Genomic DNA, 21,842 nt, shown 5'->3' on the forward strand with positions numbered 1-21,842 from the left:
TAGATTTTGCCTGTGAATCCATCTGGTCCTGGAGTTTTGTTTGTTGGAAGATTTGTAATCACAGTTTCAGTTTCAGTGCTTGTGATTGGTCTGTTTATATTTTCTATTTCTTCCTGGTCCAGTCTCGGAAGGTTGTGCTTTTCTAAGAATTTGTCCATTTCTTCCAGGTTGGCCATTTTATTGGCATATAGTTGCTTGTAGTAATCTATCATGATCCTTTGTATTTCTGCCGTGTCAGTTGTTACTTCACCTTTTTCATTTCTAATTCTAGTGATTTGAGTCTTCTCCCTTTTTTTCTTGATGAGTCTGGCTAGTGGTTTATCAATTTTGTTTATCTTAAAGAACCAGCTTTTAGTTTTATTGATCTTAGCTGTTGTTTCCTTCATTTCTTTTTCATTTATTTCTGATCTGATCTTTATGATTTCTTTCCTTCTGCTATCTTTGGGGGTTTTTTGTTCTTCTTTTCTCTAATTGCTTTAGGTGTAAGGTTAGGTTGTTTATTTGAGATGTTTCTTGTGTCTTGAGGTAAGATTGTATTGCTATAAACTTCCTCTTAGAACTGCTTTTGCTGCATCCCATAGGTTTTGGGTCGTTGTGTTTTCATTGTCATTTGTTTCTAGGTATTTTTTGATTTCCTCATTGATCTCTTGGTTATTTAGTAGTGTACTGTTTAGTCTCTATGTGTTTGTATTTTTCACAGATTTTTTTTTCCTGTAATTGATATCTAGTCTTATAGCATTGTGATTGGAAAAGATACTTGATACGATTTCAATTTTCTTAAATTTACCAAGGCTTGATTTGTGACCCAGGAGAAGATCTATCCTGGAGAATGTTCCATGAGCACTTGAGAAGACAGTGTATGCTGTTGTTTTTAGATGGAATGTCCTATAAATATCAATTAAGTCCATCTTGTTTAATGTATCATTTAAAGCTTGTGTGGTAATTTTTAAATAGAAATGTCTGAGAATTTTTCAGAACTGATAAATGAGAACAGTCCTTATGATGGAAGTCCAGTGAATCCCAAGGAGGATAAATAAAATCAGCCCCAGGAAATAGAGTGAAACTGCAGAAGACCAAAGACAGAGAAGATCTTAAAAGCAACTATAGAGAAACAACAGATTGGTATAAAAAGGTTTTTCTTTAGTGTGGCAACTTACTTCTCAGAAGCAACAACAGAAGACACTGGAATGCTATATTCAGTGTACTGAGAGAAAATAGCTGTCAGCCTTAGAAAAGAATATCCAGTGGTGAAACTGTCTTTCAGGAACAATAGCAAAATAAAGGCATTGTCAGACAAAAAAAACACAAAAAACAAACAAAAAACCACACACACGCCCACAGCCTTCACTGCAGGGGACTCTTAAAGGACACAGTTGAGGCAGAAGGAAGGTCATCCCAAGTGGAAAGCCTAAGATGGTTTTTTTTTCCCTTTTTATTTTTTTTTCTTTTTCATTGTGGTTTATTACAGGATATTGAATATAGTTTCTTGTGACCTGAGATGCTTTTTAATGCCCACAAAATGTCCCACCAAATAGATTTACAATTTAGATTCTACTACTATTAGACATTTATGTTATCTATAGTTTTTCAATTTTAACTGAAGCTATACTGGACATATGTATAGATATGTTTATACATGTGTTTTATATAGGTTTATTTAGACTAGATTTATGTAGATTTATTTAGACTTTATATTGATTTATGTAGATTTATTTAGACCACAACGCCCAAATTACTGGGTCAAAAAAGTAACAGGCATTATGTTTCTTGATGCATGTTATAAAATTGATTTGTTAAAGGGCTTTACCAGTTTACATTGCATCAAACAGATTATGCTTGCTTTACTGTACAAGTGAGTGTGTGATAGGGCCAGTTTTAAATGATGAAGATTGACATTTCTTACCAAATTTTGACTTAGTTATATCTTTGACAAAAAGTCCCATCTCCCTTCTCTCCCATTGTTATTAAAGTGTTTCCTTTCTTATAGAAGTAGAAATTGGTAGCTGAATGCATTCTTTCTAACAAAGTATTTCTAACTTTCTAGAGCATAGTCTTTCATTTTCTTTTTCAGTTTATTAACAGATATATAGTCGGCCCATATAAAGAAATGGCAAATAAATGTTTTATTTAGTTTTTGTTTTATTATGAAGGAAGACAACTATTTTTAATGCTGCTGCTTTCTTTTCTAGCTCTGTATATTTCATAGTAATCAGCCAACAAGCATAGAAGTAAACAGTTTTTGTTTTAAAAATCATTCATTCTAAAGAGGGAAAAGTACTATTTGCTTGAGAATTCTGTATTCTAATGTGAACTGAATGTAAGAAGGTGTCTTTTTTTCAACTTTTTTCTTGTTTTTATACTATTTCAGGTGCAAGTGAAAGTGTAGGGAAACATATGCTTGAAGCCTGCAACAATAATCTGGAGATGGCAGTCACTATGTTTTTGGATGGTGGAGGAATCGCTGAAGAGCCAAGTACCAGTTCAGCAAGTGTCTCCACTGTCAGACCACACACAGAGTATGAGCTTATTATTTATTATTGGGAGCTACCCCCTGCCAAAATTGAGCAGTTACATTTTTACATGTTAGGTTAATTCTCTGTTTTGAACAAATTAAAAGTTGAAAGCATCTGAAAGTGTCAGGTGAAAATTTTTATACTTATATGCTTTAAGTTCTTTACAGCACTGTCAAGTCTGTTATTTAATCCTCAGAAGAACCCTATAGGCTGGCATTATTATCCACATTTTACAGAGGAAGCAGAAAGATAGCCATTTCCCCAAGCTATACCGCAATTAAGTAGCAGATACAGAAGGAAAGTCCAATAAAGCTCAGATTTCCCAATTCTGGATTTCCTACATTGTCCCAGGAAAGTTTTGAGTTGTCATGAAAAAATTTTTGAAGAAAATTTATGCCTTAAATAGCTACATGTCGTTAATCTTTAGAGGCACGTTCAGCATGTAGAACTGTAATATAGAGAATAGTAACAGATGATAAATACATTTGGTGTTTTCTGCCCTTTACATTTGATACCAATGAGAGTTTGAAATGAATATCTGTTAAGCAAAATTCCAGTAGTCTTTGGAAAATATTAGAGGTGAATGCTACTCAAATGAAAAACATTGATTTTTGAGTCAAAATTTCAAAGATCTTTAAATGAGATTTTAATACTCATAGCCATTTATAATTCTTCAGTGTTTACAACATGAGATACTAAATGAGAAGAATCCCCTTAAATAGGAATAGGCAAAAACATGGATTTTATTTTTACTAAATTAGATTTAAAAAGCTAAATAAACATTCAGGACATGATTGCCTCTTTTTTTTTATCTAGTTTCAAATTCTAGAGTAATATTGTTTCCCCACAAAGTGTGAACTCTAGAGGTTATTATTTATATTTTATATAAGTTTTTTCCTATCGATGTTGGCTGTGTATTTCAAGTTTGATAGCCCATTCTCCACCAACATAACTCAAATCTTTAATGGAAATCAATATGAAAACATTTAGTTTACATTCACTTGAATAACAGGCATTCATAGCTGATTTGGGGGGACATATCAGTCCTCATTGCCCCAAGTTTTCTTAATTGTACTTAAAAATAGTTTTGATTAATGAATGTCTTTTCCTGCTGAATTACATTATAATTTGACTTAGATTATTTGTATTACTAATTGATTAACATTTGATAGTGGCACCTACTTCCTAAACTATAGTTTTCTTTCTTTACAGTTCACCTTCTGTTCCATTCTTCCATTTTGTTGGGTAGCTAGCAGTCTTGGAATAGATGACCTCAAATATGTAGTAATCAAGTCTTTCTGTATAGGGACTACTAATTAAGCCATCACCCTAATTGATGTATTTCATCAGATTAAGGCTTGTTTCTTGAGTAATTAAATTGCTTTAGATTGAGATAACTTTGTACATACACACACACACACACACACACACACACAGAGTAAGGTGAATTATACCAGTAATGGAAAGATCTATTCAGGTAAAAGATGTGTTTGAAGTTTTTAGTTTTGCTAGGATAATGGCCTATTTCTCTTTGGTGAAAGAGATTTAATAGAGCATCCTCTTAGAGACACATTGTTTCTTTAGAGTATTGCAGTTCTGTGTGTGAGCAGTGACTGAAATCCAGTAGGAAAGAGTGCTTAACATAATTTTGAATTATCCTTTATTCTTCACTCATTTGGCTTATTGTAGATTTCTTTGTTTAACTAGTTGTTCTTTGATTATAGGATGTTAGTTTTTGTTGACAAATGAGTATTGATACTGTATTAAATAAAGTATGTTTTGAAGTTTCAACTTTTAGGTGTCAAAAACAGGACCTTAAGCTCAGTTATTACTATTAGAAACACCTGAATGAAAAACATTAGGCCTAACATAAATTAATACTTATTATAAGGGGAGCATATTAAATTTGAAACTTAATCTTACTTGCTATGAGCGTTTATCAGCAGAGTTTCGTATTTGAGTTAAAACTAAAATAATTAAACTGATATATAAAGGGATATACACCATTTTTACAGCATATTTTAAATGAGTATTGTTCACTAGAAGAGATGGATTATTAGTAAACCCTCTGGAGGTAAACTTTGAAGAGTTTTTAGGCTTCTAAAAGAGTATTTTTTCTGTTTTATATATGTTAGTGTCTATTTAATAAATAATCCAAGGGTACTACCTTTGTTAGCCAACTTCATAAGTAGCATAAAATTAACTGCTTGTTTAAGCTTATTTTAATATATTTGTGATTTAATTATCTATTATTTGATGTAGTGTTGAGGTAATATTGCTTTTATTAAGCTCATATTTTCCATTAATTTTTTACCTGAATTGTGTGTGTGTGTGTGTGTGTGTGTGTGTGTGTGTGTTTGTAAATTTCCTATCTTTTTTTTTTTCTGAAGAGTTTAGGGCAGGGAACTTAGAGGAGAAATATTTTTTATTTTTCTGTTTGTTCTCTTTCTGTATAAACCCATTTGCAATATCTATGCCAGGTACTTTATTCCAGTTCATCTCTATATGGAAATCATCTGACAGTCATTTATCATAATTTAATGTGGTTCCTAAAAGTCACTATATCTGTTGTTCATTTTATTTGTTAATTTGAATGTGTTCACAATAGTTACAGTAAGAATAGGTAGCAGAAAACAGTTTTCACTTGGATATTTTCCCACTTTTTTTTTTTTTTTAATAGAGAGGAAGTCCGTGCCCCAATTCCTCAAAAGCAGGAAATATTGGTGGAACCAGAACCTTTATTTGGTGGTAAGTTTACCTTTTTTCCTTAGCTTTATTTGACTTTATTGTTGTCTTCAGGATTTTAATGAAGCTATCAAAAGATATGAAGGCTTGCTCAGAGATTGTTACTTCAAGTAGAGTTGATTCTTATCTTGTAATTCTGTACTCCCTCAGGAAAGTTGCACAGTTGGCTCTTTCCGAGGAGGGAGCCAGATTAAAAAGTTGATAGTTGTTGCAGAACGCCAAAAGGAGGAGAATAAGCAAAAGGAACTGCTGCCTTAAAATGGAAACAAATCTATCATTAGATAAAAGACTGATTATTTTTTGTTTTTTGGGTACCCACTTGACTGCCATATCCTTACTGTCTTGATATGCTGTACCTTCACTGTTTTTTAATTTCTAGAAGTGCTGTTCTTGTATTGAAAAAAGGAGGAAGTAATCCCTAATCCATGCAAAAAACTGTGATATCAATCTGGGGTGCATAGAGAAGATAGTAGAAAATGGAACATTTAATCAAATTTAAAGAAAATTTATAGTTTTATTTTAATAAGCATAGTTTTATTTTAATATTTACCTTTTGTGAGCCAGATATTTTAGGCATTAACAGGTATATTAAAAAACAGAAGATAGGGGACTTCCCTGGCGGTCCAGTGGTTAAGACTCTGCATTTCCAGTGCAGTGGGCACAGGTTCAATCCCTGGGTGGGGAACTAAAATCCCGCATGTCATGCAGCATGGGCAAAAAAAAAAAAAAAATTAAAAAAACAAAAAGACCCCCCAGCAGATGAAGTTATGATTTGGTTGGGTAGACAGAGACATAGAAATGTATATTGTATATATTGAGAACAGCAGTGCAGAGAAATAGGCCTATAAAAAGTTTCATAGGTAAACTAAAGAAGAAATAAATTGTAAGAAAAGGATGAAGAAAATTACATAAACCATATCTTTTGATTTGAAAAAGCAACTTAGTTGAGAGTTTTAAGATTGATTTTTAACTTGGGAGCTTTGGAGTTTACTGTAGAAAGGAATAAAGAATATACTTTCCAGATTCAGAAATAAAGATGGGAGGAAGAAAACAATAAGGTGTGAATATTGAAATATAATGTGTGCTTTCTGAACTGTTCAATTTAGCTAGTCATTGTGCCTTTAATATACCAGAGGTAATAAAGCATTGTTCATGGTTTTTTTTTTTCATATAAATGTTATAGATTTTGGAGCTGAGGAATGCCCTTGGAAGCTTTATCTTTCCTTTATTGCAAGGAATAAAGGCAAGATCTTTGAGTGGGGAAGACTACAGCAAATGGATTCTGTGCTATTTTACTGTTTAACAGAGGCAAAAGAGTTCCCATTTGAAGCTCCACTTTCTTCCTTCTACATCTGGTTTGGTGAGGGGGGTGAGAATGACTTTATGTAGTTAGGGAGTCAGTCCTAACTTTCATTATTAGACCTTATTATAACTTTGAAAAGGTTTTTGGAGAACTATTTTCTTCTTTGGGATAGTATCGATTTTTAAATAAATAAATAAATAAATAATTTTGGCTGCGTTGGGTCTTCGTGTGGCATGCAGGCTCTAGAGCATGTGGGCTTATTAGTTGTGGCGTGCGGGCTCTCTAGTAGTGGTATGTGGGATCTTAGTTGCCTGACCAGGGATCGAACCCAGGTCCCCTGCATTGGGAGGGCAGAGTCTTAACCACTGGACCACCAGGGAAGTCCCTGGGATAGTATTGATTTAAAGTGTGATTCTCAAAGTGTGGTCTGGGAGTCCCTGATGCCCTTTCAGTGGGTCTGTAAGATCAAAACTGTTTTCATAATAATACTAACAAGTTATTTGCCTTTTTCACTGTGTTGACATTTGGGCTGATAATTCAGAAGTAGTGATGGGTCATACTGCTGCATCTTAATTGAATCAGGACAGTGGCACCAAACTGCTACTATTTGTTGAATTCTTCACTGACACACACTTGCAGTTTAAAAAAAAAAAAGCCAAAGCAATAAAAATTAATTTCATTTGATCTTGATCCACATTTTTAAACTATTCTGTTTGATGAAATAGGATGTGTGCATAAAGCACTTCTGCATACTGAAGTACTCTGGTTACTTTAAGGTGAAACACTTGTACAGTTGTTTGAATTGAAAGCAAAACTAGCTGCTTTTTTTTTTTTTTTTTTTTTTTTTTTTTTTGCGGTACGTGGGCCTCTCACTGCTGTGGCCTCTCCCGTTGCGGAGCACAGGCTCCGGACGCGCAGGCTTAGCGGCCATGGCTCACGGGCCCAGTCGCTCCGCGGCATGTGGGATCCTCCCGGACTGGGGCACGAACCCGTGTCCCCTGCATTGGCAGGCGGACTCTCAACCACTGCACCACCAGGGAAGCCCCACTAGCTGCCTTTTTTATGGAACATTATTTTTCTTGAAAGATTACTGACAAACTATAGTTATTTAGACTTAAACATTTGGCCGACATTTTCTTGAATGTGAACAAAGCCTGTTAACTGCTTCAAGGCAAACAACTGACATTATTTGTTGCCAGTGATTTAAGAAAAGAAAAAAGGCTTTCAGGCAGAACTTAGAATTTTAGAAAGTTTATGTGCATGATTGTGAGCTTGATAGCTTCCCAGTACTTAAAGGCTTTTTGATGAGGTTAGCAGTGACATTAACAGATGGTGATTTTTTTTTTTAATATCATATGATGAAATGGTCAGTATTTGGAATATTTGCATAACTCAGTGAACAAGTATTTTCAAATGACCAAAGCACAATATTACAAAATTGTGCATGGGTGAAAGATCTATATGTAAGTATCTATGTATGCAATATAGATTAGATATCTATTGCTGTTTAACAAATCGCTTCAAAATTTAGCTTCCTGAAACAACAAACATTTGTTATATCACCATTTCTGTGGGTCAGGAATCCAGGTGTGGCTTAGTTGGGTGCCTCTGTTTAGGGTCTCTCACAAGGTATAATCAAGGTGTCAGCCAGGGCTACAATCATCTCAGAGCGTGACTAGAGGAAGATCTAAGTTTACTCACGTGGCTGCTGGTTGGCTGGAGACATCAGTTCCTTACTGCAGAGCAAATGAGAGAGCCAGAGAGGGCAGCCCAGGATGGATGGAAGCCACCATCTTTTTGTATAAGTACCGTGTGCTAACAGATTGCACCACTAGAGCTCCAGCCACTATCTTTTTGTAACCTAACTGTTGGAAGTGACATCCCATCACCTCTGCCACATTCTGTTTGATCCTGCCCATACTCAAGATGTTGACACACAGGTTATGAATCCCGGGAGATAGGGATAATCAGGGGCCATCACAGAGCCTGCCTACCACATAAGACCAATGGATTTTAATGGAGCAGAGTATGAAAAGTTCATTGATCGGATTTCAGATTCCATGTTGCAACCAACCTTTAAGAAATTACCACTGGTTGAGGTTTGGTGTAGTAGCAGGGGAGAATGTTCACAATTATCTTAAAACACTATAAAAATACTCTTCCCCGGGCTTCCCTGGTGGCGCAGTGGTTGAGAGTCCGCCTGCCGATGCAGGGGACACGGGTTCGTGCCCCGGTCTGGGAAGATCCCACATGCCGCAGAGCGGCTAGGCCCGTGAGCCATGGCTGCTGAGCCTGCGCATCCGGAGCCTGTGCTCTGCAAGGGGAGAGGCCACAACAGTGAGAGGCCCGCCTACCGCAAAAAAAAAAAAAAAAAAAAAAAAAAAAAAATACTCTTCCCTTTTACAACTACATGTCTGTGTGAAATTGAATTTTAATTTTCTTCATATACATGAACTAAAGGAATAGCAGCAGATTGAATGCAGAAGCAGATCTAAAAATTCAGGTGTCTTCTCTTACACCAGTTACTAACAGAGATTTGTGAAAATGTGAAACAGTGCTGCTCTGCTCATTAAATTTTGTTCTCTGTTCCTCCCCTATTCTGACTATGAAGCTCCTTTTTGAATCTCTTTTAGCTCTTTGTAGCTTAGTCTCTTTGACCTCAGTGACCAGCACTCCTGTTACGTGAGCAGTGGAGTGAGAGTACAGAGGACTGATGTTTACTTATAGCATATGGTTTGGAAGAGTGAGGAAACCACATATTGAAGAGGCAGGCAGGAGGAATAATGATCCTAGAGCTAGAGGTGTTGTGGCTTGAGGAGAGATTCTTGGTTAGACTTAGGATATATAAGGGGGAAACAAACGGGAGCAGGTCACGAGCCCAAGAAATAAAAGAGAGTGGTTGGAAAGCTAGCAATAAGAGGAGCTAGTATGAATCTCCAGGAGATCAAGTGTATAATAGAGAAGGGCTAAATTGGTGGGGGGTGGGGGGTGGGGAGTGAGAGAGAGTGAGAGAGAGAGAGAGAGAGTGAGTGAGTGAGTGTGTGTGTGTGTGTGTGTGTGTGTGTGTGTGTGTGTGAAGAATGTAGAATATTGACTGGCCTGCCTTTGGCAGTTTAAAAGTAGAAGAAAAGTACCTTTTATGTACTATGTACTACCTCCCCAATAATAATATGCTTTCTTAGGCAGCTATTTTATGTCTTATCCTAAGATAACCTTACTTTCTTAATTGTTATGGTTAAATAATATCTGATAATGAGTTTTAAGAAAGCATTATTTGAGCAGTTAATATTATTGCTGCTAGAAACATGTACATTTAAGATAGGAACTCTTGACTCTTGATTAAAAATAGTTCCAAGATTGAAAAGAATAACATTTCTTGCTTCTTGTTTATAAAGGGAGGGAGGAAAAATAATGCAGTATTTAAATTTTATAAGTTTAAATAATAAAATTTAAAATTAATTTATATAAATAAAACAATTTATATGTAAAATTCAATTTAAATTTGAAATTCAGTACAAAGCTAAAATATGGAAGTCTCTGATTTTTACCAAATTTCCTTTTCCTAGAGATAATATTGTGATTCTTTAATATAAATACTGATACACATATGTGCATAAATGATATACTGACCTGATAATGCTTTAAACAAATGTGGAATTTTTTTAACATATGGTTCTGCATTCTTCTGTTATTTTTTTGTTTTGTTTTTTACTCAGTAGTTCTTAGATTAAAAGAATTACCCTATATAATGGCAAACACAGGCTATTGGGAAAGATGCTTTGACATGGGATGAGAGACTTTTATAGTTTCTGTCTAATCTTACTATGTAATCATCATCTGTTAATGTGTAGCATTGTTCTGGTTACATGCTGGCAGTGCTCGTGGGGCTTGCCATAAACCAACTGAATAACTGTTACTCATATTGAAAGAATCATTAAATGTCCTTATTTACTGTAATGTATATTAAATGACCTGATAACTTTTTTTTTATTGGAGTATAGTTGGTTTACAATGTTTTGTTAGTTTCAGGTGTACAGCAAAGTAATTCAGTTATACATATACATACATCTATTCTTTTCCAGATTCTTTTCCCATTTAAGACCTGGTAAATTTTTTATGTTTAAGAACATACAGGAAGATAATGTTTTGATGATTGCTTTTTCAGCTTTATCTGTACAATACTTAAGGACTGGGTAATAGATGCTGTACAAGGGTATCAAAGGACGTTGGTTCTGTTCATTTTTCTGTTAACTGTAGGAAAAATTTTTCTTCGGAAATTACAGTTTTTTGGTGTTTATAATTCTGCATGTGTATCCACTTACTAAGAGGTAGTTCTTAAATATTATGGTTTAGAACTTACTCAAGTATTATACTAAAGGGTAGGCAGATCATTTAGGCTAACCTGAATTATGCATTTGCAGCATGTATGTAGCTTCATCACCATGGGAAATCATCCTCAAAATCTTTCTTCCTATCTTTTTACACAAGTTTGGCCAAGTTTTTTAACTGGGCCTTAATTTTCTTTTTTGTAAAATATGGTTGGGCTCAAGATGGTTAATTATATATGAATGCCTTGAAGGTTTTTAGAGTATTTTATATTTTGAAGGACAGCACCATTATGAATCTGAGTGTCTTAAAATAAGAAATTGCTATAGATAAGGACATTTTTAGAATTGTTACAAAATTAATGTTTAACTTTTTGTATCAATTCTATTTTTTCCTCCTATAGCTCCTAAAAGACGACGGCCTGCACGTTCAATATTTGATGGTTTCCGGGATTTCCAAACTGAAACTAGTAAGTATCTATGAACCAGTTTATCATCTCTTTTTCCCTCCCTCTCCCTCTCTCATTGTCTTTCTCCCCTGTCTCCTCTCCCACAGATTAAAACCACAAGGTGGAAAAGCACCCACACACTCCCCTTCAGGTCAAGATCCTAGTTTGTTTTATATAATTTTTTTTCTTAAGAAGATGATTAATATTAGGCCTAATAACTTTGAGGATTCATCATCTTATTTAAAAACTAAATTATGAATTCAGTCTGTGATTGCTATTAACTCCCCCTTGAGCTGAATTTTTCCAGATTCTAACCTACTTGATTATAGAAGAATAAGAGAGATGGATATAATGTGAGAAATATGGTAATTTACAAACTTAATCTGTTTCTGAATGAGCACTTAAATGCTGACTATAATAAAATAAAAAACTGATTTTCCTCAGGATCCTGATATATGTCAGTTAAAGGAATGACCACAATGAAAATGGTTATTGTAGGGATTGGAAAATAGAAGAAGAAAAGGCCATACTACCCAAAGCAGGCACTATTAACATTGTGGCAACAGTTGTTTGGAATAGGTTTATATCTTTCTGTTGAATAAGAATGAGAGTCTTGGTCTTCTCCTTTTAGTGGACTTAATACTGATTTAGCAATGGAATCCTAGAGAAAAGACAGTTATGTTTAGAGAATATATGAGAAACTCTTGAACCACATTTGATTTTGTAATAATTTATAATGAGCTCATTGAAGCACAGATAGGTCTTGTAACTTGAGAGTTGACGTGGAATCCAGGCTGACTCAGGTCATCCAGGGAATCCTGTGCCCTTCCAGGAGAAGATGATAGCAGTAGTCATTCTCTCTCACTGCCATAATCTTTCAAGATTGGGAATGTAGCTAGAAACAACTAGAATGTAGCTAGATAAATTAGGATGAGTTTCAGAAACAGATAAATGAAGATGAAAGTTTTCTTCTGTGCTAAAGTTAGTTTTGAGTATGTGAAGGAAATATTTTGAATAAGTGACTCTTACATAATTTCCACTTTTATCCTTACTTTTGGATAGAGAGCACCAAGTCTTAAGACTCCCTCCCCACCTGACTTTGTATTTTTTTTCAGGGTCAGCCTTAGATCTTTGCATTTGCATTTGAGGTCAAGCACATTGTTCGTTAGTTCTTGCAACTGATACATTTTTTTTTTTTAATGCAAGATTCATGACTTATTTTATGGCTAATTGAAACTTTCTCATCCTCCTGTGTTGCAGTTCGGCAAGAACAGGAATTAAGAAATGGAGGAGCAATAGATAAGAAACTAACTACCCTTGCAGATCTATTCCGGCCACCCATTGATTTGATGCATAAAGGCAGCTTTGAAACAGTAAGTTGTTGGAGATTCTAAGCCTGAGCTATGAATCTTTTTGCATTTTTAGTGGTGTCTTCCTTTCTAAGAGCAAAAAAAGTTTTCAGCATATAGAGAATTGGCATCTTAGCAAGTATGAGATACCTAGAAGATTACATTGATTTATATTTCTTAAAAGTTTATATATTTTTGTGCTTCCCTGGTGGCGCAGTGGTTGAGATCCGCCTGCCGATGCAGGGGACACGGGTTCGTGCCCGGTCCGGGAAGATCCCACATGTCACAGAGCGGCTGGGCCCATGAGCTATGGCCGCCGGGCCTGCGCGTCCAGAGCCTGTGCTCCGCAACAGGAGAGGCCACAGCAGTGAGAGGCCCGCATACTGCAAAAAAAAAAAAAAAAAAAAAGTTTATTTATTTTTAATTACTACTTACTACTGAGAATATTGTGTGTGTGTGTTTTGGCCATTTGTGAGTTGTTTGTAGGTATCTTTTACCCATATTTTTATGAGGATCCTAGTGTGTTTTAAAAGAATACCTCTATGGTGGCGGAGTATGTTCTCCCTTAGTTCTTGTTTTAATTTAGCTGAAGCCAAAGGAAAACTTTCCGGAGCAGGTTTATATGATTGTCTGCTAAATTATAAGCTTACTGAGGGCAGGGGAACCATGTTTCTTTTTATTTTGGTGATCCGTGGGACCTAGTCTCTAGCATTTAATAGGAACACGGTATTTGGTAAATGAATGCGTTTAGTTAGGATTTTAAATATTCTACTGTTGAAGTGTTCAAACAACTTGCTTTTGTGTGTTGACTATCATGTTAACTCTCTTTTGAATCAGAGGAGCATTTCTGTAGATGTAAATCACTGAAATTTCAGGTAAGTCTTTTCTGTTAGGATAAAGTAGGCCAAACAATAACTGTAAAAATGACTTTAGTAGCTACATATTTAGAAGTGAATTTTGATTGTTTTTTAAAAAAAATTTTGTCCTTAGACATACTCTTAAACTAGCCTAAATGAAATATTTAGGTTAAGAAATTTAACTGTAAGCTGTTTCTTTCTGAATTCTTTAATTTTCTGAATTGTAAAACCTGAAAGTGTTTGGCCGCGTGTAACAAAATCCAGATGATGGAGATTTGCTTAAATGTGTTTCTTTTTGTTGTGTAAATAAAGTTCAGGGAGTCTGGTGTTCATTTATCAGCTCAAAGATGTCAGGTTAGATGTCTCCTCAGTTTTCTTCATCTTTCGTTCATGATCTTTAACATGGTAACTGCCTATCCTTTCTACTGTTCTGGTGATAATATAACCATTGACAGAATAGCACAATATGTAAGACAAAAAGGATCTGAGTTTGTTTTGATGTGCTTTCTATTTTCATTAGCTTCTGTGTTGCTCTGGGGCTTAACTAAATAACTCTGAGCTTGATTTAATTTTGTCACTTTGGGCTCATAAAAAGCAGTTACTCTGCTGCTTGTTATTAAGGGAAAATGTGGATCTTTTTTGATACTGTCATCTGAAGTTTGATTCATTTTGTTAAGTTGTGTCACCTTTTTTCTTTGAATTTTGTGACCTATGTTTTCAACAATCTTCATTTTTTTCATTGATAACACTCAACTTTATCATTTACAAGCCTTTAAATGATATAAACATTCCCAGAAAAAGTAGGCATTTCATTATGACTAATGATATATCCATTAGTTTTATAGAAATTAGGGAAGTAATATGCAAAATTAAGTTCACTGAAACTTAGAGAGGTGAATATTAAAAATTAAAAGAATAGTCTGGCTGCTCAGGCAGTACCCACAGGTTTGAATTCGATGTAGATCTGAGCCACAGTTTTATAGGTGTAGAAACTGGACTTCCTTCTTTCTTTCTTTTTTTTTTTAAATTAAATTAAATTTATTTTATTTTTGGCTGCATTGGGTCTTCATTGCTGCACGCAGGGGCTAATCTTTGTTGCGGTGCAGTGGCTTCTCGTTGTGGAGCACGGCTCTAGGTGCACGGGCTTCAGTAGTTGTGGCACATGGGCTCAGTAGTTGTGGCTCACAGGCTCTAGAGCGCAGGCTCAGTAGTTGTGGCGCATGGGCTTAGTTGCTCCGCGGCATGTGGGATCTTCCCAGACCAGGGCTCGAACCCATGTCCCCTGCATTGGCAGGTGGATTCTTAACCACTGTGCCACCAGGGAAGCTCATAGACTTTCTTATTTCTTAAGGTAACTAGAGGTAGACCATGTTCAAGGGTTCTGGCTCATGCTAACCAGATGAGAGACTGATTAATTCACTTGTTCATTCAGTAAATATTTAGCGAGGCCTCCTGTTGCAAGGTCTTGTTCTAGTGGATCGGGATTATGTGTATTGGGATAAAGATTTAACTATGTGTGAGAGAGACCAGGAATAAAACAAACATTACCTTAAACAAGATAGAAGTCCATGCTGTTAGGATGGTTCTGCTCTATGAAGTTATTAGGAATGCAGTTACTTTGTCCTATTCTGCGAGGTCTTGCTTGCCCTTGTCTACATGATTCAAGGTGGCTTACTACCATGTTTGCTTTTCAGTTAGCATGAAGGAAGGGAGTGACTGAGAAGGGTACACCTTTTCCCCTTAAAGGCACAACCTAGAGGTAATACACATCACTTCTCACATTCCATTGACCAGAACTGTAACAGGGAAGAGCCAAATCTGACTACATGTTGAATCTGTTTATTTTACTTTAACCGTTGCTTTCTGCTGCTTTTGTTCACTAAAAGGATACTGTCTATATATAATGGCCTGCCTCAGGGAACCCTGCCCCTCTGAAAGTTAAACCAAAGTGCCTTTGTTCAGGGAAGCATCCTAACCCTGTCCACCTGTGGATGGCTGCAAGAAAGAAGAAATTAACACATCCCCTCCCCAGGGCTGGCCGTTCCAGGGGATATTTGCAAAACTTAACGGCCTTTTTACTTTACTTCCTCATCTCCTCCCCCCTTCTGTTCTATAAAAGAAACTGGCATCCAAACCATGATAAGGTGGTTCTTTTGAGACACTAGTCTGCCACCCTCATGGTCCACCAGCTTTCCGAATAAAGTCCCTTGCCTCAACACCTCATCTCTGGATTTATTGGCCTGTCGTGCAGTGAGCAGAGCGAGCTTGGACTTGGTAGCAGAACTTAGCAATGTGGCCACACCTAGTTGCAAAGGACACTAGGAAATCAAGATGCTTAGCTGAAAATCGGAGATTCTATTTTTTTTTAATTTTATTTATTTTTTTATACAGCAGGTTCTTATTAGTCACCCATTTTATACACATCAGTATATACATGTCAGTCCCAATCACCCAATTCATCACACCACCACCACCCCCCCCCACCGCTTTCCCTGCTTTGTGTCCATACCCCTTTGTTCTCTACATCTCATTTTCTGCCCTGCAAACCAGTTCATCTGTACCATTTTTCTAGGTTCCACATATATGCGTTAATATACGATATTTGTTTTTCTCTTTCTGACTTACTTCACTCTGTATGACAGTATCTAGATCCATCCATGTCTCAACAAATGACCCAATTTCATTCCTTTTTATGCTGAGTAATATTCCATTGTATGTATGTACCACATCTTCTTCATCCATTCATCTGTCAATGGGCCTTTAGGTTGCTTCCATGACCTGGCTATTGTAAATAGTGCTGCAGTGAACATTGGGGTGCATGTGTCTTTTTGAAATGTGGTTTTCTCTGGGTATATGCCCAGTAGTGGGATTGCTGGGTCATATGGTAGTTCTATTTGTAGTTTTTTAAGGAACCTCCATACTGTTCTCCATAGTGGATGTATCAATTTACATTCCCACCAACAGAGCAAGAGGGTTCCCTTTTCTCCACACCCTCTCCAGCATTTGTTGTTTGTAGATTTTCTGATGATGCCCGTTCTAACTGGTGTGAGGTGATACCTCATTGTAGTTTTGATTTGCATTTCTCTAATAATTAGTGATGTTGAGCAGCTTTTCATGTGCTTCTTGGCCATCTGTATGTCTTCTTTGGAGAAATGTGTATTTAGGTCTTCTGCCCATTTTTGGATTGGCTTGTTTGTTTTTTTAATATTGAGCTGTATGAGCTGTTTATATATTTTGGAGATTAATCCTTTGTCTGTTGATGCATTTGCAAATATTTTGTCCAATTCTGAGGGTTGTCTTTTCATCTTGTTTATGGTTTCCTTTGCTGTGCAAAAGCTTTCAAGTTTCATTAGGTCCCATTTGTTTATTTTTGCTTTTATTTCCATTACTCTAGGAGGTGGATCAAAAAAGATCTTGCTGTGGTTTATGTCAAAGAGTGTTCTTCCTATGTTTTCCTCTAAGAGTTTTATAGTATCTGGTCTTCCATTTAGGTCTCTAATCCATTTTGAGTTTATTTTTGTGTATGGTGTTAGGGAGTGTTCTAATTTCATTCTTCTACATGTAGCTGTCCAGTTCTCCCAGCACCACTTATAGAAGAGACTGTCTTTTCTCCATTGTATATCCTTGCCTCCTTTGTCATAGATTAGTTGACCATAGGTGCATGGGTTTATCTCTGGGCTTTCTATCTTGTTCCATTGATCTGTATTTCTGTTTTTGTGCCATACCATATTATCTTGATTACTGTAGCTTTATAGTATAGTCTGAAGTCAGGGAGTCTGATACCTCCAGCTCCGTTTTTTTCCCTCAAGACTGCTTTGGCTATTTGGGGTCTTTTGTGTCTCCATACAAATTTTAAGATTTTTTGTTCTAGTTCTGTAAAAAATGCCATTGGTAATTTGATAGGGATTGCATTGAATCTGCAGATTGCTTTGGGTAGTATAGTCATTTTCACAATATTGATTCTTCCAATGCAAGAACATGGTATATCTCTCCATCTGTTGGTGTCATCTTTAATTTCTTTCATCAGTGTCTGATAGTTTTCTGCATACAGGTCTTTTGGCTCCCTAGGTAGGTTTATTCCTAGGTATTCTTTTTGTTGCAGTGGGAAATGGGAGTGTTTCCTTAATTTCTCTTTCAGATTTTTCATCATTAGTGTGTAGGAATGCAAGAGATTTTTGTGCATTAATTTTGTATCCTGCAGCTTTACCAAATTCATTGATTAGCTCTAGTAGTTTTCTGGTGGCATCTTTAGGATTCTCTATGTATAGTATCATGTCATCTGCAAACAGTGACAGTTTTACTTCTTTTCCAATTTGTATTCCTTTTATTTCTTTTTCTTTGGAGATGCTATTAAGGAGAAGGGAAAAATGGGTATTTGTTACCTATAAGCAGTTTCTGCCCCAGGGAGGTTGTGGTAAACAAATTATACAAAGTCCTTTGCCATCAAAAAATTTATAATCTAGAGGGAGGAACAGACTACCAACAAATAAAAAATAATACCTATATAACATATTTAGTGTATATATATGTATATATATATTTTATGTATGTGTTTGACACACAGAAATTTCAGGTTACAGTAGTTGCTGGGAGAAAGAATAAAATAGAATAAGGGAAGGACAAAGAGAGGGCTATTCTGTTTGGCGATATTAAGGTGCATGTGCTCGTACAGGCAAATGAAAAGCAAGGTTGATTTCATAGGTTTCACACACTTTTATAATTGTGATGAGAGAGGACTGATTCAGATTGGAAGATGAGGATATATTTCTGAAAGAATGAGATTTGAGTAGAAACCTGAAATAAGTGAGGGAATCTAAACCATAGAAGGGTCTTAGGGAAGAGCAGAAAAACAGTTAAGTGTAAAGGCACTGGTGTTGGAAAGAGCTTGGGCATATTTCTGGTACAGCCAAGGAAACCAGTGTAGCTGGAGCTGAGTGAGCAAGGGACTAGGGTGAATAATCTGACCCGGGCAAGGGAATGTTTCTTAGGTTTTCTTCTTTCCCATTAGCATGTAAGTTCTATGAACACAGGGATTTTGTTTTATTTATTGTTGTGTATTCACAGTGCATAGAGGGGTGTCAGGCACACCGTTGCCCCTCATTAAATCTTTGTTAAATGATTGAGTGACATAATCTAGAGTATATTGTACAGAAATAATGAGAACAATTTCCATAATATTCCTTATTTTCATAAGAAATACATGTTTATTTGTTAAAATTGCCATTCAGGGCTTCCCTGGTGGTGCAGTGGTTAAGAATCCACCTGCCAGTGCAGGGGATGCAGGTTCAAGCCCTGGTCCGGGAAGATCCCACATGCCATGGAACAACTAAGCCCATGCTCCACAACTACTGAGCCTGCACTCTAGAGCCTGCAAGCCACAACTACTGAAGCCTGTGGGCCTAGAACTTGTGGTCCGCAACAAGAGAAGCCACCTTAATGAGAAGGCTGTGCACCACACCGAAGAGTAGCCCCTGCTCGCTGCAACTAGAGAAAGCCCGCGTGCAGCAACAAAGAGGAAATGCAGCCAATAATAAATAAATAAAATAAATTTATAAAAAATAAATATAAAATATAAAAATTGCCATTCAATTGCACATGGACCTAGTCCTACTAAGAGTACTTTGTTAATTTCAAAAGTACTTGCTATAGGGGCTTCCCTGGTGGCACAGTGGTTGAGTGTCCACCTGCCGATGCAGGGGACACAGGTTCGTGCCCCGGTCTGGGAGGATCCCACATGCCGCGGAGCGGCTGGGCCCGTGAGCCATGGCCACTGAGCCTGCGCGTCCAGAGCCTGTGCTCCGCAACGGGAGAGGCCATAACAGTGAGAGTCCTGCGTACCGCAAAAAAAAAAAAAAAGTACTTGCTATAAATGCAAGTTAAAACATTTTAGTTAAAATGTAAAGAACGGATTCAGTAACAAAATACATAAGATAAAGTTTTTCCTAAATAAACTTTATACATAGCTTATATTTTTATTCAAATTAGGCAAAAATTATAGAAAAAAACCAGCAAGGAAAAATAATAGTAGTTTCCATTTACATAAGAAAGTATTGTGCATATTTTAATATATTTCCTTTTTGACTTTCTGCATATATATTTCATTCAAGCAAATTATTTTTTCCTCTGTATCCTCTTTTCATACTTTCCTCATCTGGGAGAGATGTTAGTCTCTCACTGTTCTCCCATTATCACAGATAGACCCTGTCACATACCTCTCTATTTGGTATAGCCACACTTGCTCTTGGGTTTCTCTATAATGGCTTTTGAATATTGATTCAGAACAACCTAATGAATTCCAAGAGGAAAGTTTCATCATTTGTCCCATGGCCCACTCTCACCTCTCATCCTTGACTCATGTAACTGGTATACTTAGTGAGATTATATAAGATTCTCTTATGTTCCCTCCAGACATTGCTGCTTTGCATGAAATTTGTGTCTTTTATGGGGCCCTTCTTTCTAGAAGTAATTTCTTTTTTTTAATTTACTTAATTGAAGTATAGTTGATTTATAATGTGTTAGTTTCTGCTGTACAGCAAAGTGATTCAGTTATACATATTTTTACATTCTTTTTCATATTCTTTTCTATTATGGTTTATCATAGTATATTGAATATAGTTCCCTGTGCTATACAGTAGGACCTTATTGTTTATCCATTCTATATATAATAGTTTGCATCTGTTAATCCCAAACTCCCAGTCCATTCCTCCCTCACCCTCTCTCCCCCTTGGCAACTACAAGTATGTTCTCTATGTCTGTGAGCCTGTTCCTGTTTCCTAGATTAGGTCATTTGTGTCATATTTTAGATTCCACATATAAGTGATATCATATGGTATTTGTCTTTCTCTATCGGACTTACTTCACTTAGTATGATAATCTGTAGTTGCATCCATGTTGCTGTAAATGGCATTATTTCGTTCTTTTTTATGGCTGAGTAGTATTCCATTGTATATATGTACCACATCTTCTTTATCCGTTCACCTGTTGATGGACATTTAACTTGTTTCCATGTCTTGGCTATTGTGAATAGTGCTACTATGAACATACAGGTGCATATATCTTTTTGAATTATAGTTTTATTGGGATATATGCCTGGGAGTGGGATTGCTGGATCATATGGTAGCTCTATTTTTAGTTTTTTAAGGAGCCTACATACTGTCTTCCATAGTGGCTGCACCAGTTTACCTTCCCACCAACAGTGTAGGAGGGTTCCCTTTTCTCTGCACCCTCTCCAGATTCGTAGATTTTTTAATGTGGCCATTTTGACTGGTGTGAGGTGGTACCTCATTGTAGTTTTGATTTATATTAGAAGTACTTTCTTAACAACATCTTCCAGTTTCTTTTGCTTGTATAGGGTTTCTCCCAATGTAAACTTCATGAAGGCAGGGATTTTTGTTTTGGTAATTGCTATAAATCCAGCGTCTATAACTGTACCTGAAACATGGTAGATCCTCAAATATTTGTCAAATGAAGGAATCTGAATGAATGAAAGTGTGAATGTGAATAAGTGAATTTTTAAAAACAATAATAAATGACTCTCCATTGTTTTTGAATTCTGGACTTTTATTATTTTTCAGTGTTATACTTTTTTTTTTTTAATATTTATTTATTTATTTGGCTGCACCGGGTCTTAGTTGCGGCATGTGGGATCATTGTGGTGGCATGCGGGATCTTTAGTTGCGGCTTGCAGGATCTTTAGTTGTGGCATGTGGGATCTAGTTCCCTGACCAGGAATCGAACCTGGGCCCCCTGCATTGGGAGTATGGAGTATTAGCCATGGGACCACCAGGGAAGTTCGTTATACTTTTTTTTGGTCAGTGTTGTAGTTGAGGCAGACTTAATAAATTTACTTTATTATAGGGATTATGTACTCTTCAATCTGTCTCTCTAGAGTGTGTTATTTTTTTTCTTTGTTCTCAAATACTTTTTCTTCAGTTAAAACAATATGGGGCTTCCCTGGTGGCGCAGTGGTTGAGAGTCCGCCTGCCGATGCAGTGGACACAGGTTCGTGCCCCTGTCTGGGAAGATCCCACATGCTGCAGAGCAGCTGGGCCCGTGAGCCATGGCCGCTCAGCCTGCACGTCCGGAGCCTGTGCTTCGCAACGGGAGAGGCCACAACAGTGAGAGGCCCGTGTACAGAAAAAAACAAACAAACAAAAAAAAAACAATATAATTACTCATTTATCTCCCATTTATCAAATCTATGTGCTTACTATAGGCAAGGAATTAACTGGAATACTATTACTTTCTAGAAGCAGAGAGTTATTTTATTAAATTTGTATACTTAAAAATAAGATAAGCTTT

At 36.4% G+C, this 21,842-nt stretch overlaps 1 protein-coding gene across 4 annotated transcripts in view; it reads left to right on the forward strand.

Moving 5' to 3' along the window:
* UBXN7 (UBX domain protein 7) overlaps positions 1-21,842 on the forward strand; it is a 70,036-nt gene that overhangs the window by 18,599 nt on the left and 29,595 nt on the right. For all 4 annotated transcript variants that reach the window (XM_081234120.1, XM_081234117.1, XM_081234119.1 and 1 more), the window contains 4 exons: positions 2,369-2,516; positions 5,194-5,261; positions 11,291-11,356; positions 12,596-12,708. In XM_081234120.1, the coding sequence (XP_081090246.1) occupies positions 2,369-2,516; positions 5,194-5,261; positions 11,291-11,356; positions 12,596-12,708 (395 nt within the window). The remainder of the gene's footprint in view (positions 1-2,368; positions 2,517-5,193; positions 5,262-11,290; positions 11,357-12,595; positions 12,709-21,842) is intronic.

This window comes from Mesoplodon bidens (assembly GCF_964165515.1).
Source record: "Mesoplodon bidens genome assembly, chromosome: 5".
Taxonomy (NCBI): Eukaryota; Metazoa; Chordata; class Mammalia; order Artiodactyla; family Ziphiidae; genus Mesoplodon; species Mesoplodon bidens.